We start from the raw sequence: 23211 nt of genomic DNA on the forward strand, positions 1-23211 counted from the left end.
GGGTTGAGTCGGTGGAAGGCCGCGCGGGCTTGCCCCTCCGGGCGTTGTCAATCTAGGAAGCAGCGGCTGGCCTCTGGGCGCTATTGGATCTACTCCCGTAGGTTGGCCGACGGGGACAGTGTTTGGCAGTTGGCGTGGGGCTCCCTCTTGGTCCGGCCGGACCTCTATAGGAGAAGTAAGAGGGGGTATCACCGGTGTATCACTTGGCTTTTCTTCACCATCCGTAGGCCTCTCCCCGGGAGTCTCATCTGGGGGCGCATCCCCTTCCTGGTTAGGTGGTTCGGTGGGGGTCTCTCCGGGTGGCTCAACCGAGTCATCCCTTCTCGGTGGAATTTCTTGCTGTTCGGGAAGTTCCTCGGTTTGCTCTCCCGATTCGCCCAGATAGGTGCCCCCTTCGCCGGTAGGTGACGGATGCTGTTGGGCATCCTCCATCGGATAGGATATAACACTTTGAAGGGTAGCTATCTGTATCGCCATCTCTTCAGGGGATAATCTTTCCCCTGCTCCCATTGCCGAAATTAAATGGATGGCACGAGCTAAACTTTCTTCCATATCCATCAGTTTAGCTTCTAACTGTTGCATACGACTCGCCCCCGGTTGTTCGCTCGTGGAAGCTTCATTCGTTGCACTCACCGGGGACAAGGGGCCCCAAGGAGGAGGGTCCCCTTGGACGACTCTCGATCTCGCGGCTAGGATTCCCTTGGCCATGCCCGTCACGGCCGAGATGCTGGTATCCACCGCATAGGTGCGACCTTGTATCTGCTCCCAACTTTGTTCAGGGACTTCCGTTGGCTCTTTCCACGGAGCAAGTTCGGAGTAATCCCAACTCAGGGCGCCGCGGCGAGACGTGTCCTCTTCCGTCTGCTCGAGCGTCCTGTTCCAATAGTTCCATGATTGGCTGCTGTCTAGCTCCAGGACGGTTCCTAGGCTTCGGCGCCTTTCCATAGAAACTCGAGGATGGAGCCCACCTACACGACGCTCTCTAGTTTCTCTGGGTCTGGCACCCCACTCCGACGGGGTTGGTACCGAAATCAAGGGGAGAGCGGTCGCTTTCGGCCTTGCCCCGAGGTTGGCTTCGGTCTCGACCCGAGCACTGAGGTCGATGAGAGGCGGGGTGGAAGTGGAGACTTCGGTTCCATTCCCGGCTGCTCCCAGCTCCTGGGAGTCTTGGGCTTGTACGGGTTGTTTGTCGGGAGACACATACGGCTCGAACAAAGGATCCCTGTCCGGGACAACCTTGGATTCCGCTGGGCCCGACTCAGACATGATTGGTAACAAAATGTCAGACTGTGGCTAGATAAGGTACTCTCTGCAAGATTCCCTTTAGAGGCAAGAATAAGTCCAATGTCTAGCAAAGGAAGTTTTATTGCAGAAAAGATCCATTATAGTCCACTGTCCTGAATAGGAGACTCAGGATGGTACATGATCATTGTTACCAATGAAGAGCAAGCATAGGATACAGAGTAACAATACCCATCTGGAACAGCCTCCCCCCACAGTTCTCAAAACAACATCTTTCAGTCCTGGGAAGCTGCTCTCCTTCAAGGCCAATGCTTGGTGGAACGGGGTTAGACACAATAATCTCCTCTGGTGGGAATGCAGCCTGGGAACTGGTGCACCTGGGGAGAAAGCACTTAAACACTAGAAGCATTAGAAAATGGAGTCAGTACAGTTTAGAGACATGCTGGACCTGACAAGAGCAAGATGTCATCTAGGTGCTCCAAAAAAACCCAGAACAAAACAAAGTGCTCCAGTTTGGAAGCAGAGATAAATCTCCGCATGCAGTCAGCCTGTGTGATCTTACGGCCTTTCTGTCTGTCACTCTCAGAGCTGGTGGTGGCGGAGTCTGTGGTCGTCATCAAGAAACTCCTCCAGATGCAGCCTGCTCAGCACAGCGAGATCATCAAGCACATGGCAAAGCTGACGGACAACATTCAGGTGAGGAGAGCATTGGGGGGGGCATGTATCAGATAACGGGGCACTCGTGGGACCGCCCGAGCAGTCTCAGAGATGCAGCATCCCTTGATCTCAGGTACCTATGGCCCGGGCGAGCATCTTATGGTTGATTGGCGAGTATTGCGAGCACGTGCCCAAGATTGCGCCCGACGTGCTACGCAAAATGGCTAAATCCTTCACCGGTGAGGAGGATATCGTGAAGCTGCAGGTCATCAACTTGGCGGCCAAGCTGTACCTGACCAACTCCAAACAGGTAAGGGCCTTCCCAGGGGCAGCTTTCATGTGTTAGCCTTTTGCTTGAGGAGGCTGTGGTGTGCACATAGCCACAGTGCGTGGTCTGTAGATTGCATCTCTGCTTTGGGGCTGAAGGGGTTAAAGAGCCAGTAGGCTTCTTCTTTTTTTTAATACTTAAATTTGTTTTAGTTCCCTCGTACTCTAATAACAAAATTAATCAAAAGTCTTACATTCTTTGGATACGTGTTCTAAGTCATACATTCTACAGTTCCATCATAATTACCCTATTTTCACTACGCTATTACCACTATAAGTCTGCATTCTTTAATTCTAGTGCTTCTTTACTCGGCTCATTCATTTGATTGTATTCTGCTAACATATAGTTATGTCTCTATTTTATACTTCCGTTTAACCCATCTATAAAACGGGGCCCATTTTTGTTTTCCGTCATGTCTGTTTATTTCTTTTATTAATTCTGTCACTGGAAGAGCCCAGTAGGCTTATGGAATCTTCCACTGGCGCGTGCTGATGCCTTATACTGAGTCAGACACTTGGTCTATCAAGGTCAGCATTGTCTCCTCTGATTGGCAGCTGCAATCTTGCTACCCGACATGAAAGTCGCTCTGGCCAAGTTGCCAAACATATAGAGTCAATGTCCAGCTTTTGTGTTTTTGACATCTCTGCCGTAGAGCAAGCTCTTGACGCAGTACGTGTTGAACTTAGCCAAGTACGACCAGAACTACGACATCCGGGATCGCGCCCGCTTTATCCGACAGCTGATCGTGCCCACCGAGAAGAGCGGTGCCCTCAACAAGTATGCCAAGAAGCTCTTCCTGGCACAGAAACCTGCCCCCATCTTGGAGTCTTCTTTCAAAGGTATGGAAGACACGGTGTGAAGATCAAGCGAGGGGTACCAGGTTATGTATATGGGATGCAACAGCGCATGGTCCAAGAGCACATGATGCTGCCGTCTTGCTTCTCTGAGTCTGGGCTGAGCTTGGATGGGAGATCGGCTGGAACTCCTCTGTACACCACCTGGAGTTCTCGTGATGGAAGAAAGACCAGATACCAACCTAGTTAATAATAATGTGCCGAGAGCTCATTGCTGACTTCACGTTCCTCTTAGATCGTGACCATTTCCAATTGGGCTCGCTTTCCCACCTCCTTAACGCCAAGGCAGTGGGCTACCAGGAACTGCCCGACTGGCCCAGTGAAGCTCCGGACCCATCCGTGCGCAATGTGGAGGTAACTGTTTGTTGCTACCCGCACATGATGGGAAGCAAGAGCTCCCAATATTTGTGCCACTCACCAAAAATTTTGTGGGGCTTGCTTGACCAGCGCCCTCCTATAACCTGTTGCTGCTTAAGGTGGCTGCATGAATTCCTGGCCACGGTGGCTTTCTTGCCGTATCCAGCAGGGAGGAAAGGTTGCTTTGTTGGTTTTCATGGAAGATGTCCCTTCCCCGTTCATTTCAGGAAGAGTTGGTTGGCCCCGTGGAAAGCCATATTGGGTTGCTGGGGAAGCCGAAAGAGGTGGCGCCTGCGTCTGCAGTGATGCGCTTTCTTTTCTCATCCTCGCTGCCCAGCGATTATCTCTCCTCCTCCTGCCCGTCATTTCCTCCCTCCCTGCATTGTGTGTGGTGCTATCCAATTTGAGCATGGTGTGCATGTATTTCAAACCATATCAAGTCTGCAGAAATCACAGCTTCTATGGTGCTGCAGATACAGTGTCAGACCGGGACTGGGGAGATCAGCATGCAAATCCCTATTATTTATTTATTTAAAACAATTTCTTAAAGCTCTCCTACTGAATTGTTTATCTCAGGAATGAGGTCTTGGGAAAGTCACTCGAGCGAACCTTCCTCACTGGATTGGCGTAGGTTAGAACAGGATAATCTCACACACACTGTTTTAAGGGGAAGAAAGAAATGAATGTCGTGTTTGATCTGTATTTGTTGGATTCTTAAGCCCACCCATTCTCTTAAGAAGTTCCGGATGGTGTACATAGCCTGCCATCATCTTATCTTCACAACAACCCTGCGAGGTAGGTTAGGCTGAGCAAGACTGACACTCCCTGAGTCATTCAGTGAACTTCAGAGTGGGGATTTGAACCCAGATCTTTCAAGTCATGATCCAGCCCTCTCACCGCTATACCATACTGGCTTTCCGTTTGTGCATGTTTGTGTGCACCCTCTTCCAGACATCTATCAGAGCAAACCTTAAGAGCACCAAAGAATGAACAGTCCGGCTTTGCTGATGGGTTTATGGCCAGGGTTCCTGCCTGGCACAGAGATGTGTAATCAGTGGCAGAGCCCGATTCTAAAATCTTCACTCCTCTCCTGAGAGCAGTCCCGCATAAGACTCCAACACAGGTTTTGCTTCCATGGAGGAAAAGGTTGCAACAAATACCTGTGTGCCTATTTTTATTTTGTGTACATGTGGGTTCCAAGTGCAGCAGATTGCACACATTGCATGCTAGGATTTGTGTGATTCATCTCTGTCTCCCTGCACAGAAGTGAATATCCATGCAGGGAATGTGAGACTGGTGCCTGCGTTCTCTCCTGCCCTGTTGCTTTTGCGTACGGAGCCATTTGCACTCTTTCTCATTTCCTTACATTAAAACGTAAACTGCCTTTTATCCGGCCAGGTCCCGGAATGGACCAAATGCACCAGCCGTGAGAAGAGGAAGGAGAAGGTGGAAAAACCGTTCTATTCCGACTCCGAGGGGGAGTCCGGCCCAACGGAGTCCGCTGACAGCGGTGAGGATGCAGCATGGAGAGCTTTCACTGAGGCCTGATTTTAAACATGAGGCCAAAAGGCAAAAGAGCTTCTCTGTGTGGTTTTTTTGTCATGAGCTCCGTGTCTTCTTTAAACATCTACAGCACGCACAAAGTACCTGCTGCCTGCTTAGTTTGCACGCAAGAGATCCGGAACCATTGCGGAGGTGCTGACGTGCTCTCTGTGTGCATAAGCTCGTTGCAGAGTTGGCAGCTCAGTTTAAATGAGATGTTGACCCGATGCAAAGTCCCACAGAGAAATTCTTTGCCTTGCCAGCATCGAATGGTTGACTCCTTTGCAGTGCAGGAACACTGGAGGGGAGCTATTTCTCCAGCCGAGGACTGGCCCCCTCCCCAGTTTTTTTCTGAGTTCAGAATAGTGTAGAGGGTTTTAACAAACCCAATAAAGGTGGATCTGATAGGAGACATGTTTAAGAACATGAGAAATGTCCTGCTGGCTCAAACCACCAGTATCCTGTTTCATGCAGTAGCCAGTGAGCTAGAAGGTCTTGAATTAGGATTCTGATCCTAGATCATAATAATAAACTTGAACTTGACCGCATAAACCCTAGAGAGCTTCCAATATGAACAGCACTGTCCGAAAATCTCTTTAAGCAGCATTTGGGATAGGGAAGTCCTTACTTGTGCCTTGGAGGTATGAAAAAGAAGCCCTTTCTTTCCCTCTTATTTTTGCCAGAGCCCGAGTCGGTCAGCGGGTCTCCCAGTGAAAGTGGCAGTGAGAGCGGTTCCGGATCAGGCAGCGACGAGGAAGAGGAGGATGAGGATGACGAGGATGAAGAAGAGAGTGAGGACCAGTCGGACGAAAAGGAGGAGAAGAAAAAAAAGAGGAGAGAGACTCCAAGGAAAGCGTCGCTGGACAGCGCAGGGAGGTATGATGAATCTAACAGATTGAGAAGGAAGGCAGATTCCTGCATTACGGACTTTTAGCCCACCTGTTGGGGGAAACATTACTTTACAACAGGCACATGGAAACTAAGTTTCTTTGACTGTTCCAAAACAATGCATTAAGCAATAAACCAAAAGGCCATATTAAGATGATTGTTTTCTCTAATAATCAATCTCTGACAAGCTCTCAGATCTCTAACTGGAGAGAGGTCAGTTTATTTATTCCAAGTGTCAATTGAAAACCTTGTATCCCAGCCGAAAACCACTTTATCTTTAAGAACTTTTATTTAAAATCAGTCTCAACGTTCTTGACGTAATTAAAGAAGAATCTCACTGATACAAAAATGTCAGTGAAATTAGAAATGAAAATCATACATCTCATTCCTTCTCTTAAATTTAGAAGATAAAATACGTAGTATTTCTGAGATGCTTTCCAAAGCGTTTTCAGAAAAGATAAGCGTCTCACTGCAGCCCTGATTTGAGAGATTCACAAATATTGGGGTGTGGCTACTTTATATAGGCCCAATTTGGTGAACTTTTATTAAACCATCAAGATCATTTCCGCTGAAGGCATGATATATGTCACCACTGAGCACTGAATGACAATTTCCCAAGGAATGCTCGTTTCAAACTGTGTTCTTCTTACTCTGTTCTTTCTAAGATTTAGTCACAGCATAGAGCCATTTATTCATAAACTATCTTTCTCAAGTATGGGATAGTGCGACCGATGAGCAATACATGCTTGCAGATCTGAAAACGGAAAAAGCAAATTCTCAGGTCTACTTTGCTCAAGATCCTATACCGATACGGTCAAAGTGTGTGACTCGTGCAGGTACCTGCCCCCAGTGGTGCTCAAAAGAAAAAAAAAATACTTGCATGCATTTGATAGCATATGCAACATAAGATTGACCCCTTGCAGACCTGTCTTTTTTGATGTTGTGTACTTGTACACATCTGGGGTTACATTTCTGCGTCCTGGAGCTTAGTTTTTGGACAGACTTGACTTCTTGCCAGATTTCTATGTAGAGATTTTACGATGGCTGTTTTCACCCCTTTGAATTCAGGGCCCGTTTTAAATCCCAAACTGCCGCATGGTACCCTTTACACCAGGGACCCCCAATTTTGTTGAGCCTGTGGGCCCTTTGGGGATGTAAAGAGAGAGTTGTGGGTGTCAGGGCTTGCCGCCGCTGCCGCTGGGCGTGGCACTGGGCGGTCTGCTCCTGACGTCACAGGGGGGCCAGGGATTCTGCAGGACCCTGCTCTGTGGAAGGAGGGGCGGTATACCTCACCCAGACTCCCTCTCAGTCCACTCGCTGGCCTGCTCAACCTGGCCTGCTTACCCTCTGCGTCCTCCTTCATCTCCTCCTTCCAGAACTCTCCTCCAAACCTCCACCCTTGCATCTTACTGCTCTCACTCCACATCATCACTCCTCACTCACACCCACCACCACAGGGCTCTTCCCAGCCAGCTTTTATAGGGCTTCCTTCTACTGCCCCACCCCTCTTCCAGCCTGGCCTTGGGCTGCACCAAGCAGTTGCAGCTGGGGTAGCTGATCTGGCCCCACTGACCAGCACCAGCTGTGCCTTGTTCTCTGGCTGCCCAGCCTCCCTGCCTTGGCTGATTGCTGAAGGCATGTCCAGCTGCAGTCCCCTGGCTAGCAGCCCAGCCTCCCTGGCAGAGCTGATGGCTGAAGGTGGGTCCAGCTGCGGCTCCTTGGCTGGTTGCCCAGGGCTTCCTGCAGAGTGCCTCCAATAGCCCCACCTGGAGTGGCTTGGCTTTTGGCAACTCCTGGGCCAGGCTACTATTTTCTAGCTGGGGCATGGCTTTGGGTTGTTGGGGCTGCTGCTGCTTCTCCTCCTCAGGTAAGGTCTTTGGGTGGGTGACTGCTGGGCTCCCAATCCCTCTGCCCTTGCCCCCTTCCGCCTTGCCTAGCCCCCTTTCCCTCCCTAGGGGAGTGGGACTCGCTGGCCTCTCTCTGTCTCCCCCTGCCTCCTGAGGCCCTGGGCTTTTGCTCCTTGCCCCTGGCACCGGCAGGTTCTGGCTCCATTTGCCTGTGGGAGGGGTTGACCTGCTGTCCCCCAGCTGCCCCCTCTGCCTGCCAGTCAGACCGGTTGACCTGCTGTCAGCTGGCTGACCAGTTGACCTGCTGTCTGCTGGCTGCCCCCTCTGTTTGCCCATCAGCCCGGCTGACCTGCTGTTCCCTCCTACCAAGTCTGGGGGCTGGGACCCAGACCCCGGACACACACCCCCGCTTAGCTTTGAGTTGTGGGGGTCAGGGTCAGACTCAAACATGCGGGACATGAAGTCCGCATCCACATGCTGCGCCCCCTTGCGGTACTTGATGGTGAACCGGAAGGGGAGGAGGGAGAGGTACCACCGCAGCACACGGGGGTTGTGTGCCTTCATGTGGTGGAGCCACTGCAGGGGCGCATGGTCCGTTAGTAGGACAAAGGGATTATTGGCCAGGTAGTATTGCAGGGCCCCCACTGCCCACTTGACCGCTAGGGCCTCCCGCTCCACTGTTGCATAGCGCCTCTCTGCGGGCTGCAGCTTCCGACTCAGGAAGAGGATGGGGACGTCGGTTCCGTCACGTTCCTGAGTCAGGACTGCCCCAAGGCCGGTGTCAGAAGCGTCTGTGGCCAGCGTAAAGGGTCGGTCAAAGTCCGGGTTCCACAGGGCTGTGGTATTAGAGAGGGCTGACCGCAGGTCCTTGAAAGCTGCTTCTAGTGCTGGGGTCCACCGGACTTGGTTGGGCAGCCCCTTCTTTAAGCAGTCTGTCAGGGGGGCGGCTCGGGAGGCAAAGTGGGGGATGAACCGCCCGTAATACCCCAGTAGTCCCAGGAAACGTCGGACCTGCTTCTTGGTCCGGGGCTGGGGGGCATCAGCTATTGAGGCCACCTTGTCTGGTGGTGGGCGAACTCGGCCTCCCCCAACCACAAAGCCCAGGTACTGGAGTTCCTGGAACCCCAGGTGGCTCTTCTTTGGGTTAGCCCGTAGTCCGGCTCGCTGGAGGGCCCTCATGACAGCTTCCAAGTGTTGGAGGTGGGTGGGCCAGTCCGGGCTGAAGATGATGATGTCATCTATGTACGCCATTGCATACGCCCGGCACTCTCCCAGCACTTGGTCCACCAGCCGCTGAAACGTGGCAGCTGCCCCGTGTAGACCAAACGGCATCTTCTTGAACTGGAAGAGGCCTCGTGGGGTGGCAAAGGCTGTCTTCTCCCGGTCCGCTGGCCGCACGGGCACTTGCCAGTAGCCCTTCGTCAAGTCTAGGGCCGACAGGTAGCGGGCGGACCCTAGGTGGTCTACCAACACATCTGCTCGGGGCATGGGGTATGCATCGAACTGGGCCACCTTATTCAGTTCGCGATAGTCGATGCAGAATCGGGTGGTCCCATCCGGCTTGGGCACCAAGACTATCGGGCTCCTCCAAGCGCTTCGCGAGGGCTCGATTACCCCAAGCCTGAGCATCTCGTCGGTCTCCTTCTCCACTGCCTCCCACCGCTTCCTGGGGATGGGGCGCCAGGTAGCCCGGGCTGTCTGCCCCGGGTCCGTTGGAATGGCATGTTGGATCAGGCTCGTGCTGCCCGGCCTGCGGGAGAAGACCCCGGGAATCCGAGCCCAGAGGTCTTGTAGCTGGGCCCTCTGAGCTGGGTTGAGCTGAGGGTCCACCTTGGGCTCCTCAAACTCCGGGGCATCAGTGGTCCAAGGCAGCACACTGTCAGGGAGCTCTAGCGGGTCCTCAGCCACGCCGCACTCCTCTTTTGGGCGCTCGTGCCACTGCTTTAGGAGGTTCACATGCAGGGTCTTCTGCCGACGCCGGCCGACCCCACACTGGACTTCGTAGGTGGTGGGGCCCAGCACCCTTCGAATCTGGTAGGGACCCCTCCATGGGTCCCCTTCCTCTCTTGGGAACACCGAGTGGTGCACGAGGACCTTCTCTCCGGCCTGGAAAGTCCTCATCCGCGCACCCCGGTCATAGGCGGCCTTTTGCTTTGACTGGGTGCGAGTCAGTCTGCGATTTGCCTCCGCTTGGGACTGTTGCACCCGGTCACGGAGCCGGCTCACGTACTCCTGTATGGGGGGCGCGGGGCTGCTGGCCCGGGGCCCCCAGCGTTCCGTCAGCCGGGAGAGCATCCCCCTTGGCTTGCGCCCATATAGCAGCTCGAATGGGCTGAAGCCAGTGGAGGCCTGCGTGGTCTCCCGGAGGGCGAACATGAGCGGGTCGATGTACAAGTCCCACTGGTGAGGCTTGTCCCGCGTCATCTTCTTCAGAGCCTCCTTGACGGTCTGGTTCAGCCGCTCTGCCAACCCGTCTGTTTGAGGGTGGTACGCCGAGGTGAACACCTGCCGGATCCCCAAATTCCGGCAGAGCTGACGCATGGCTGTGGCACGGAACGGGCCCCCCCGATCCGTCAAAATTTCATCTGGCAGCCCCACCATCGCGAAAAACTTGGACAGGGCCCGTACCATCCCCGGGGTCTGCATGGTCTTCAGCGGGATGACCTCGGGGAACCGCGTGGCATAGTCCACAATCACCAGGGCAAAGCGATGGCCCCGGGGTGTGCGTGGCAGCGGTCCGATGAAGTCCATTGCGATGCGTTGGAAGGGCGTCTCCATGACGGGCAGCGGGGAGAGGGGGGCCTTCGGCGGGCGGCGGGCTGCCACCCGCTGGCAGGTGGGACACGAGCGGCAGTGGGCCTTCACGTCTGCATTCACGGAGGGCCAGAAGAATTGCTCAAGAACCTTCCTCAGGGTCTTGTGGTGCCCGAGGTGCCCGGCCCAAGCATGCTCATGGGCCGTGCGGAGGACTTCCGCCCGATAGGCTGCTGGCACAAGTAGTTGGCGGACCTCCCCCTGGCCATTTGGGGCACGAGCTATGCGAACCCAGACCCCTCCTTGCTTCTCGATGCGAGGGAGCCGTTGGGACCTCCGTTCATCCCGCACTTGCTCCTCCTCACGAGCGGCTGTCTCTCGCAAGCGCTGCAAGGACTCATCTGCCCCTTGGGCATCACGGAATGGGCGGTCTGCAAGGGTTCCAGCTGGGCCTCCAGCCCGTGGTTCTGCCCCTGGCCTGGTGGAGGGACCCTCTCCCGGGTCGTTGGCCTCCTCCACTTGCAGAGCGGTGGCAACTTGTGGGTCTGTCACTTCCCCTGCCGCCTTCAGCCGAGACCCGGCAGTCCCTGGGGTGTCTCTTCCCAATTTCTTCGCTGCCTGCTGGAGGAGCCTGAAGAACCCTGGGGCATCTCTTCCCAGCAGTATTGGTACGGGTAGGTGAGCTAACTGGGCAACTTCCATTTGGTGGCGGACCCCTAGGTACTCTATCGTGATTAGGGCCGTAGGGTACGGCTGGGTGTGGCCCATCACATCCGTCACTGGGATCCAGCGGTACACTGGGGTGGCAGCTGGGAGGAGCTGGGGCCGAATTGCTGAGACTGCACTCCCAGAGTCCAACAGGGCTTGTAGGATCAGCCGGCCTATCTTCACAGTGGCACATAGACTCTGCACCTGCTTGCCAGGCGGTGGGTTATTTTCCCAAACGAGGGCGCAAACCCTTGGCAAGGCCTCAGTGAGCACGCCGGCTTGCCTCTGCAGCTCCGCTGTCTGTGCTAGTTCTACTGGAGCGGCTGGGTAGGCTGCCTCCAGCTTTCCCCACATCCTATCCTGGCGTTCCTCCAGCCACGGTCCAAGCTCCGCTGGGGCGGCGGCCTTGGGAGGCCGCCCCTTGACTGGTGCCTGCGTTGGAACGTCTCTCCCCGTACGGGCCACCAACTTGTCAGGGCTTGCCGCCGCTGCCGCTGGGCGTGGCACTGGGCGGTCTGCTCCTGACGTCACAGGGGGGCCAGGGATTCTGCAGGACCCTGCTCTGTGGAAGGAGGGGCGGTATACCTCACCCAGACTCCCTCTCAGTCCACTCGCTGGCCTGCTCAACCTGGCCTGCTTACCCTCTGCGTCCTCCTTCATCTCCTCCTTCCAGAACTCTCCTCCAAACCTCCACCCTTGCATCTTACTGCTCTCACTCCACATCATCACTCCTCACTCACACCCACCACCACAGGGCTCTTCCCAGCCAGCTTTTATAGGGCTTCCTTCTACTGCCCCACCCCTCTTCCAGCCTGGCCTTGGGCTGCACCAAGCAGTTGCAGCTGGGGTAGCTGATCTGGCCCCACTGACCAGCACCAGCTGTGCCTTGTTCTCTGGCTGCCCAGCCTCCCTGCCTTGGCTGATTGCTGAAGGCATGTCCAGCTGCAGTCCCCTGGCTAGCAGCCCAGCCTCCCTGGCAGAGCTGATGGCTGAAGGTGGGTCCAGCTGCGGCTCCTTGGCTGGTTGCCCAGGGCTTCCTGCAGAGTGCCTCCAATAGCCCCACCTGGAGTGGCTTGGCTTTTGGCAACTCCTGGGCCAGGCTACTATTTTCTAGCTGGGGCATGGCTTTGGGTTGTTGGGGCTGCTGCTGCTTCTCCTCCTCAGGTAAGGTCTTTGGGTGGGTGACTGCTGGGCTCCCAATCCCTCTGCCCTTGCCCCCTTCCGCCTTGCCTAGCCCCCTTTCCCTCCCTAGGGGAGTGGGACTCGCTGGCCTCTCTCTGTCTCCCCCTGCCTCCTGAGGCCCTGGGCTTTTGCTCCTTGCCCCTGGCACCGGCAGGTTCTGGCTCCATTTGCCTGTGGGAGGGGTTGACCTGCTGTCCCCCAGCTGCCCCCTCTGCCTGCCAGTCAGACCGGTTGACCTGCTGTCAGCTGGCTGACCAGTTGACCTGCTGTCTGCTGGCTGCCCCCTCTGTTTGCCCATCAGCCCGGCTGACCTGCTGTTCCCTCCTACCAAGTCTGGGGGCTGGGACCCAGACCCCGGACAGTGGGTGTCAGCACAAAATGGCTGCTGTGGGGGGTGGCGCCAGTCATCAAATGTTGAGAGATTCCAAGAGCCGTCCTACAACAGTGGCAGCGGTTTCCGGGCAGGGGCTCCTTGAAGATGGACGTGTGATGCACCTCTGTTGAGGAGGTGGAGCTAAAATTCGTTCAGGCCTGTGCTTCGGGGAAAGAGGTGCGGTGTGACTTCTAGTTTCCAGAGGGGAGGGTTTCTTTCCTGCACAGCGGCAAGGAGAGGTTGCCAGGCCCAGAAAATGGTGAAGGATGGACTTGCCTTTCCCAAATGGCTCCTGCTCGGAAATGGGAGGTTCCAGAGAATCATTCGAAGCTTTCATCTTATTCTTTCCCTTTAATAACTCCAGCGAGGAGGATGTGAGGAGCAGGAAAAAGCAGCAGCTGCGTGAAAGGAAGGGGGGCTCAGATTCCTCATCAGAGGAGGAAGAGGGTAGCATGTCCGAAAGCAGCTCATCGGAGTCGGATTCTGGCTCCGAAGCAGAGGAATCCCACTCGGAGATGGAGGCCAAGAAGAAAAGGACGGTGAGTGGCTGGGAGGGTTTATAGATACTGGGAACTATGGAGCCGTGTGGCAGCGGCAGGTTTCTCCTCTCTGGCCTCGCTGGTCTAGGAAATGCGTGTCTTGCATCCCATCCATTGTCACAGATATTTGCATTACCTTCATAGATCTCTTTGCCTATGCACCGAAAGCAATTTTGCCTGTTTTTTTTCTCTGGGTCGCAAGTAAGATTACTGTGCCACTATTACCGATAGGGGAATGTGACGTTCGTTTGCTTATAAACGAATGAGCCAAGTCATCTTTGGACTTGTGTGCACTCGTTCCCCTTGGGTCTAGCTGGGAAAAGAAGACTTCTTGTGAGACCTAAATCAGACGAAACAATTTTGTTTTTTCTCCTCTTTTGCCTATAAATCAGGATTCTAAGCCCTGGTTTACAGACGAGAGAACCAACCGTGGTTTGTCATTTTGGACGTTGCAGCCAACTCCTGTTTATTCTGAAAGACGATAATCTTCGATGCTCTCCATGCATAAGCAAGAGAATGAGGGAGGGGACAGGGAACCATGCAGTCCTGAGGGCTTCCTGGCTGCTTCCTGCCAAAGACAATTTGCGCAGGATTTCCAAATGCAGCCAGCAGTTTCTATGCCTGGCCAAGCTGAGATCTGAATCTGTGTCTTCCATCTCCTCCTTTTAATCACTTTGCTGTGTCAGCTGTCAACCGCTCTGAGCCTGGCAAGGAGTGATAAGTCTGACTGAACCCTAAAGGCGGACTCCTGATTTCATAATCTTTCCCCTCTCTTCCAGCCTCCTAGCAGCAAACCTGCCCCAAAGCCTCCGAAGAAAGGGACAAAGGAGATCTCCTTGCTTGATCTAGATGACTGTAAGTGTATCCCACGCTGACCTTAGGGTATGCCTTACAGAAAGAAGCGCCCTTCGCTGCTTAAATGTTTTGGCCACAGCATGCAAAGCGGATGTGCTGTCACTGAGCCATGCTGCCCCCCTTCTGTGCACTGCAGTTTGTGACCATCGGGCCAAAGAGAAGAAACTTCTTCCTTGCCCATGTGCCTCCAATGGGGCAGATGATATTAGGGATTTGGGAAAGGAAAGGAGGCCAAAGCAAATCCCTGGTCTATCAGGAGCTGTCTCTGCAGTGCTTTTCTTCCGCAGTCTCCAGCTGGGGCTTCGGCAACTGGCAGAGCGGCTAATGCAGACAGCTGGCACTCGATGGTTTTTGGAGGAAAGCTCAAAAGTACGTTGTCCCACTGACCCCTGGGAATGAGTCCAAATAGCCAGCCCATAGAATCACTTCTAAGCCACATCATTCTTGCTTTCTCGCTTCTGTCTCTCCCCACGCGTTCTGTTTTTCACGCGATGCCCTTCTCAGTCTCTCAGGGAAAAAAAATCCCAGGAATCCTTCCCAAATCAGATTGAGCCCACTGGAGTGCAGTTCATATGAAGTGACCCTTACCGTATTTCCATTCCTTTTTTTTTCAGTTTTGGAAATCTTGGGTTGCCGAATTCCAAAGTGTTTATTCACATCCATGGGCTGTGCAGTATTTATTGTTGGTTTATTACATTTCTGTTCTGCCGTTCTTCCATCTTGGAACTTAAAACAGTGCTGTTATTTTCCGGGAGATCTCTTATCCAAGCACTGACCAAACTTAGCTCAAGCACATATGCTGCGTTTGTATGTCTTCCTACCAGTCTGGTAGATGAGGAACATTATATTTCTGAATTCAGATTGGAAGCATGCTTCCCTCTTGCAGCCCCAATGGTTTACTTTTTATGGTGTAAGCGGCCGCTTTTCATTGTTACATAAAATGTGTGGGGTGGTACTTGGATCTTTCCAATCTTGCTTCCCTGAGCAAATGCTTTATAGTGCCCTTGCTATGGCATGCTGACCATCTTCCAAGGAGATCACCCACTGCATCTCTGAGTGAGTTGCTGTTCTGTGTTCTGATTGGTGGCCAGGCAGAGGGAGAGCCAGCGACAGCTTATGAGGCTAGTTAACTGGCATGCATCAGGTAATTCGGGATCAGGTGGCGTCTCCTGGTGGAGAGCCTGTAAAAGCATGCAGACAGCCTGGCCAAAGCTGTTCATTCTTTATCATGTATATTTTGCTTGTAACGCTAGTGGTTTCCTTGAGTGACACTAGCACACCGCAGTCTGGGAATGTCTGGTTTACGGTCTCCCGTAGGGCATATGATCTGTCCATGGTGCTAGAGGACTACGCTCTCGTTATCAGCCAGCTAATTTCTAACCTTTTCCTTCCTGTACTGCCTTAGTTCCCTGGTTGAGATTTAGAAACTGATTAACTCGTTCCTCTTTGGCTTCTCTGCTGTACAGTCACCCCACCTCCCTCGCAACCGGTCCTTTCCAGCCCCGTCGTCTCCACCAGCCTGGTGACCGACCTAGAGGGACTCTCACTGACCGATACAACTTTGGCTCCTACTGTAAGTGATCTCTGTTCCTCTTATTGATACGGTTTCAAAGGAGTCTCTACGATTCAGAACCTCAGTATTTTTTTAATGATGAAAGACTTGTGATATTGGAGATTTCCCTTGAATGGAAAATAACCTCATTTGGGTGTGCTGTCCATGTTTCAAGGTGGCTCGTGGAAGATCCTGGTTTCTTTTTGGTTGCACTAATGGCCTTTATATCTCCAGAAGGGAGAGAGTTATCCTAAAACCAACCGGCTATCATAGACTCTTTTTTTTCTTAGAGATTTAGGAAGGAGGAGTCATGGTTTTGAGTCTTTCAAGACTTCTTTTCCCACCGGTTATTTCTCCATGACCCTGGCAACCTCGGTGTAGCCTGCTCGCATGTCTCTGATCTCCTTTCTCTTCTTGCCGGTACAGATGATCAGCCCTGTATTTGGTGCAGTGAAGACCTACGAGCTGTTGCACCGTATGACAGGGGAGGGTCTCTCCGTCGAGTACCACTTCAGCCGGCAGCCTTTTACAACCGACTCCCGTATGGTGGCCGTCCAGATACAGATTTCCAACAACACGGCTGCCGAGGTGAAGAACATCCGCGTTAACGAGCCAAAGCTTCTCTCGGGCATGCGTGTCCAGGAGTTCAAGGAAATTGGTAAGGCTTGTGGAGTTTGTCTGACTCGGTATTTGGGGGTTTAGGAAGCCAGTCTACACCTGCCACTCTCTTAGTTCCACCAGCTTGCGTGCCAGTAGTGCCTTTTCAGAGATTGACATTGGCTCCTTTCTAGTGTGAAACGTACTGCTCGGGAATGCTACCCCACACCCAGCAAGGTAAGCCTAGCTGATATGGGGGAGAATAGAGTGAATCAAGTCCTAGGGCAGTATTTATTTATTTAATTTGATTTATATCGAATTTTAGTCATTAGAGCCATAACTTTTAGCTCTGTTGCACAAATCGGGACAGCTCAGAAACTGGATCAATGTACCATTACGGCACCCCCTGAACTAGTTGAAACTCTCTGTTGTTACATTTCCTTTTTGGGCCACCGTTCCTCCAGGTAGGTCTAGGTGGCATGTATGGGTCTCTGTCTTAGCTACACAATAATCCTGTGAGGTAGGTTAGGCTGAGAAGGGCCCAAAATCACCTACCAAGCTCTGGGGCTTCCCCAATCCTCATTCAGCACTATAACCACTGCACAGCACTGTCTTTGTGCATTGCTTAATGCCAGCCGGGGGAGTGGCATGCTTCACATCCTCCTGATATAGGCTGCTTTCCTCTGAAGATGTGCCCAAGACCTTTCTCTTGTGTTGGCAGAATCCCTGCCTCCTGGCGAGACTGTCAGTGTCGTGATGGGCATAGACTTCTGTGATTCGACCCAAGCAGCCAGCTTCCAGTTATGGTGAGTACTTGTCCTTGCTGATGTTGTGCAAAACAGGGAGCTGTAGCAGCATACCCTATAGTGGGAAGAGGAGGCAGAAGATGTGGGGAGCTGTACCCTGTCGTGCTCCTTTGGCAGATACCAGAATTGCGCACACAGTGGCGTTGTTAGCTACCCCCTCATCTGCCTTGTCCTTGCTCTGTGGATGATACACCATCACACCCTAAGTGGTGACTTTCCAAAGTCTCCAGGCTTTTCTCTGGTTTGCTCTCTGCTGTCCTTTTAACCAGAGATTCCAGAGTTTTGACCATGAGACCTTCTTTAAGCTTTGTGTGTTCACATACTTTTCCAGACTTATAAGGAGTCAGACCCTTGATCTGTCAAGGTTGGCGTTGTCCACCTTGGCTAGCAGCAGCTCTCCAGGGAAGGTCTATTACACAATCTTCTTAATTGGAGCTTCAACAAGGGACTTTCTGCATACAAAGTATGATTTTTACGACTGAGCCATGGTCTTCCCCAAGCTGCTTTTACTGAGTTGTACCGTTAATTCATCACAGTCAGTCGGTACTCTGGCAGCAGCTCTCCACATCTTAGGCTGAGGTCTTTCACATCAGCTGGTACTTGCATGTCTTATCTGGAGATGCCTGGGATTGAACCTGGGACCTTCTGTGTGCTGAGCAGATGCTCTGCCACTGAGCCATGGCCCCGCCCCTAATGGAATGTGGTTGCAGGAGGGGTCTTAAATCCACATCGTCAGAGCTCCTTGTGTTGTGTACATAACAGGATTCCCTCCCGATTACGCCATGGCCGTCTGCCACTGGCCTGTGGCCCTTGAGGATCCATCTAAATCACTTCAGTTTGTGGTTCAGAAAGTGATCTCGCTTCTCTGGGTGAGATCTTTCTAAAGCCAAGCTGCCTGTCCTGGCTGCTTATATTTCACTGTGGCTTGTCCGTTTTCTCTCTCCAGCACGCACACGCGCCAGTTTTACGTGTCCATCCAACCCCCGGTGGGGGAGCTCATGGCTCCTGTCTTCATGAGTGAGAACGAGTTCAAAAAAGAGCAAGGTAAGGGGGCAGGCAGCCCACCCCTCTTCTCCCACCCCACGGCCATCCAGGCAGACAAAGGGAAACCTTGGCAGAGGAACACCAAAGCCAAGACTTGGGGAAAGATGCAGAGTTTTACCATTTTCCTTTGTGTTGCTGCACTGCCCTAATCAGGAATGCCCACCCCACGACCCATCCTGGCTCCCCTCCACTTCCCGCCAACCCAGGTTTGTGTCCACTGTCCCTGGCCAGCAAAGAATTAGGAGAACGATTCCTGCCCAGGCTGGCTGTGGCTGTGGGGAGAGCGCTGGGCTGTGCCGGTAGCTGGCGCTAACCGCGTGTCTCGGTTTCCTCTGCTGCCTGGTGCATTCTTGCTTTTTTGTTTTGTTTTTCACTTTAGAGCAACTGTTAAAGATGGGTATGGGTAAGTGCCGGCACAGGTAGCTACTTTCACATGGATGCTGTCTGCTCCTCCTAGCCGTAGCGCGAGTGTTGCTCCCACTGGGTGGCATCTTCCCCACCTGCCCTCCCTTTTCTGATTGCTGTAATAGCAGCACTGCTTCTGCCCTGGGCGGCTCTCCCGTCGCCTAGCTCCTGAACCACTAGCTTTGCTTTCACTGCAGGCACACAACACCCTTCCTTTTCACCCCTACGGTCAGTGCTGCTTCCACCCTGGACGTGCCTGGTTCCTCTTCCTGCTGTCTTGATCTGTTCCCCGTGGGCTTATCCTACCAGTAGGCCAGGAAAGGGGTTCCTTTTCTGATGTTATAGGAAACTGCAAATCTCAAAGTCTCTAATGAGCTGGCTATTTACAGGGAGAAGAGGGAGTGCATGAGACCCGAGATTCCACCCCCTGCCACAGCTCATTCGTGTAGTGGCAAATCATCACTAGCCATTAGTATACTGGCCGCAGAGACAAAGGTGGCCCAGAGCTAAGGTTCCAAGCTTTCATTGTAGCGTGGGATTTCCTGTGCCCTAGAAAGCCCCGAAGCGTCTGCTGGCTCCAGTACAGCAGAGCCGGAAGTTGCAGAGTCAGCTGGCTTCTGTGTTTCATTTATTTATGACATTTTTATCCCGCCGTTTTCCCCAGGAGTTTAGGATGTGTTTTTAAAGGGTGCTTCTTATCTCATTTAAAATGCTAATAGAACAGGGAGGCTGGTTTCATGATGTAAGCTTTTGAGAGTCAGAGCTCCCTTCTTCAGATATGATTCCCATCTAAAGAACGGTGCTCTGACTCTCAAAAGCTTACACTCTGAAAACGTTGTTGGTCTCAGAGGTGGTGCTAGACTCAAATCCTGCTGTCCTGCTGCTGACCAGCACATCTACCCACCTAAAACTGGTTTCATGAGTGGAAGTTAAATGGTTAAGTGCCCTTTCCCTTCCCTGCCCCAAGGCAGATTGAGGCTGCACAAACAAAAAAGACACATGATCTTCTTCCTTCTTCTTGTCTGTTTCAGCCCTCAGATTATCCTTTAGGTCTCATTCCATTCCTTTGCAGTCCTGGTTATGTGGGATGTACCTATGCCCATGAGCAGGGCCGGCCCGCCGTCCTGGCAGCTGCCTCAGGGTGCTAAGGTGCCGGAGGGGTGCTGGCCTGGGGGCAGGGGCGTGCACCATGGAGCTGCCGCCTCCGCCACCAGCCAGGAGCACGTGCTGGCGGCGGCTGAGTGGGCAGCCTCCTGTTCAGTCGCTCTGCGGGCCAGGTGCAGCCGGTGGCCAGGGTGGCTGGCTGCACCTGGCCCGCAGAGCAACTGAACAGGAGGGCTGGAAGACCCCCCCCCCATGCACGCACCCAGCCCTGCGTCATGACGTTACACGCAGTGACATCATCACACCGTCCGGCGCATGCATGCGCGCGTGCACAGAGGCAGCCCTTAAGCTGCCTCAGGTGCCAGCAACGCTAGCGCCAGCCCTGCCTGTGGGCAACTGGGTAACCATATCACTTCCAAGAGGCTTAAAATAGAGGGGGCTGAAGAATCAAGCAGGGAGTCCTGTCCCAATGGGCTGGTGCTCTGCTCGAGCACTTGTGGTATTGCTTTCCAGGGGGAACTGCCTCCACTGGCCAAGCAGCCAGGAAATGAAAAGGGCTCCAGCACTTGCCTTTTGATAGTAACTGTCTTCCAGGTTATAGGGTACAGTGTAAGTGCACAGGACTAGGGGAAACTATCAGTACAGCGAGAATGCAAAATTAGGGGTACTAAATGTTCTGATGAAGCAGAAGGGCAGAGGAGCCACGAAAAAGGGGCAGCCACTATTCTTGTTTCCTAAGTGGTAAAGAAAAGATGTTTCTAGCGCTTGACTGACAAGCCCTTGACTCAGGTCCTGTCTAGTTTGGAGCAAGCGGGGAAAGCTCCAGTAGTTTACGCCAGTTAAAAAGGACTCAGGGTGCAATATGATTTGGGATCACATTTGAGCGACAGGTGGGTGTCCGAGCTGCATCGGCACAAGGCTGGGGAAGGGACACAGGTGCTGACCACCTCTTCCTCTCTGCTCTGCCTCCAAATTTTCCTCCCCGGTCTACCTCCACAGTTGACTCACACGTACTTATTTGCATGGACCGTCCTGAGCAGTGAGAGCGGCCTCTGTTGGGTGGGGTGGGATCTTGTGTCTCGTTGAACTTTCCCCTCTGTCTCCCACCCACCCACCCACCTCTTTACCTTGGCAGAGCTCCTGGCATCCCCTGGGCTGCTTCTTGGAACACCAAACTTTTTGCATGGTCCAGCTAGGCAGCTTTCTGGCATGTTTAGCCTTGAGCTTCCAGGCGCCACCCTCCCTAACACACCAAGCGGCATCCTTCCTGCAAGAGAAGGCGGCTCCGTTGGATACTGTTTGAGATAAGAGCAAGAGCCCAGTAGCACCTATAAGACTAACAAAATTTGTGGTAGGGTATGAGCCTTTCGTGAGTCACAGCTCGCTTCTTCAGATGATCTGGTATCTCAAGAAGTGAGCTGTGACTCACAAAAGCTTATACCCTACCACAATTTTTGTTAGTCTTATAGGTGCTACTGGGCTCTTGCTCTTTTCTACTGCTACAGACACTGGGAGTCAAAACGGACAAGACACCTGACATGCATCAGTTTCCCGCAGGTTCCACGGGAATTCCTCTACTCCCTGGCAGAGGTTCTTTCTCTAGGTGTTTTGACTAGTCCACTCCGCTCCCTCTCACTGCTGCCAGCTCCCCTAAAAGCACTCCACAGCCAGAGGGAGTCGAGCGCGCTGGTGGCAGCGAGAGGGAGTCGATTGTGCCAGCAGCGGTCAGAGGGAGTTGGCAGCGGCGATCAGTTCCTTGTCCCTCTTGCCACTGCCAGCGCACTTGGTTCCCTCTGGCTGTGGAGTGCTTTTAGGGGCGCAAGGGGAGCTGGCAGCAGCGAGAGGGAGACGAGTGGACTAGACGAGACGCCTAGAGAAAAGAACCTCTGCCAGGGAAAGAGGGATTCTCTCCCTCTTCTCCCTGTCAGAGCTTCTTTCTCACTACACTCCCCGTGGAACCTTGTGGGAAACTGATGCGTGTCTCCCACACCTGTTTTGGCTCTAACTCAGCTGCCCATCTTGATCTTGTCTGAGATAGACATTCTAGTGGCCTGTAGAAATTGGATCGACTGGGGGGAAATCGTTCTAGGCTTGTTTGCAATATTCTTATTTGATGAGGGTCCTGCCGCTGAAGATTCTAAGACAGAGCACTTTCAAGCCGGCGGCTTTGCCCCACAGTTGCGTATGTCTCATTTCAATGCCCCTTTATTGCCTCTAGGTAGCTCAGCTCTTAAGCATTGCTGAGCAGTATTGCAATGGGGACTTGCTTGAGTTCTGGGAAATCAGTCTAGAATCAACTTCTCTCCTCGGGCTGAAGAGATAGGGATGTATGGCCAGGGCGTCCCTTTGACGCCCTCTCTATAAATTGGAATCTATCGGGGCAAAGCAGGCTGCCTGTGCCATATGAGAGCAAGGAAAATAAAACTCGGCTGTCAGAATTCAAAACCATAAGTCTGATTCTTGGGTTGTATCTCCGAAAGGGTCAGTGCTGGGAATCCAGGTCAAGATAGTGAATTCCTGGCTGCAGCCGAGATTGATGAGCAGTTAGTGTGGGTGGAAGAGGAGAGAGGTCGTGGGCTACTGGGTGACAACTGGTGAGCCATCTAGAGGCTGCTGGGATTTTTGTGAAGAGTGAGGGACTAGGTGAGCCCAGTCACTTCATATACTCTTGAGCAAGAGGAGTGCATTCTCAGGACTACTCAAGACCCAAGAAATAACGCTTCTGCAAGGTCCAGAGTATGCAGTTGTTCTGATTGGGACACTTAAAACATGAGCAAAACTGAAGTCAGATCACCCAGATATAAATGACGATCCCGGTCCAATCAGAATGGGTTCCATCTTATCCCCCTATTCCCAGTGAGAGGGAATAGTGGCAAATTTGGGCAGAATTCAGCCATGGGGTGGCCTTCTTGTTAGGCACGTGTAAATAGCTTTCTATGGTGCAAAGTGGTGGAGGAGTGACTGTTGTTCCTAGTGGCTACCTACACTGCTTTCCTGGCTATGACTTTTAAAAATATATTTTGCGTATGTTCAAGATGGCAGTGGATATATAAGTATGGTGGCCCAAATATGGGGAACAAGAGATCACAGCAACCACCAAGTGTGGAAATAAAAAAGCGGTGGCTAAAAAATGCCTTAGGGTCACCCCTTGGATTTATTGCCGCTTCGTGGCACTGAGAGGGCATTGGCCATCATAAGCCCCCACCACCTCATTGAGGCTAAGCGAGAAATTTGTAGGCAAGAATTTCTCTGATAAATTTACAGAGCTAAATAGGGTTTTTTAAGCCTCCAAATCTTAGGAATCGGGTGAAGAGACCGAGATGGGAAAAAAAATATTTCAGGTTTCTAAATTGACAACACCATGTGTTCAGAGCCATGGGAGGTTCAGCCTGGCGAATAAAGTCAAAAGGTTGGCGTTGACAAAGTTGCTGCTCTTCTTTGCCAGTCCAGGTTGGCTTGAACCCAGGAAACAGTAGAAGAGCCCTTTCCTCTCCTACACGCTGTCCTGCCCAGCCACCCACCTTCCTGGAAATTGACTTGCCCTCGCTCAGAAGGCGAATATACATTTTCTCTTCTG

At 52.8% G+C, this 23211-nt stretch overlaps 1 protein-coding gene across 1 annotated transcript in view; it reads left to right on the plus strand.

Annotated features, from left to right (window-relative positions):
- Positions 1-23211, plus strand: part of AP3B2 (adaptor related protein complex 3 subunit beta 2) — a 55902-nt gene that overhangs the window by 31262 nt on the left and 1429 nt on the right. Inside the window, exons 14-25 of the mRNA XM_055002544.1 lie at positions 1829-1938; positions 2033-2209; positions 2880-3066; positions 3317-3435; positions 4837-4948; positions 5664-5856; positions 13097-13271; positions 14051-14126; positions 15593-15699; positions 16105-16336; positions 16997-17081; positions 18028-18125. Of these exons, the coding sequence (XP_054858519.1) occupies positions 1829-1938; positions 2033-2209; positions 2880-3066; positions 3317-3435; positions 4837-4948; positions 5664-5856; positions 13097-13271; positions 14051-14126; positions 15593-15699; positions 16105-16336; positions 16997-17081; positions 18028-18125 (1671 nt within the window). The remainder of the gene's footprint in view (positions 1-1828; positions 1939-2032; positions 2210-2879; positions 3067-3316; positions 3436-4836; positions 4949-5663; positions 5857-13096; positions 13272-14050; positions 14127-15592; positions 15700-16104; positions 16337-16996; positions 17082-18027; positions 18126-23211) is intronic.

This window comes from Eublepharis macularius, chromosome 18, assembly GCF_028583425.1.
Source record: "Eublepharis macularius isolate TG4126 chromosome 18, MPM_Emac_v1.0, whole genome shotgun sequence".
NCBI lineage: Eukaryota > Metazoa > Chordata > Lepidosauria > Squamata > Eublepharidae > Eublepharis > Eublepharis macularius.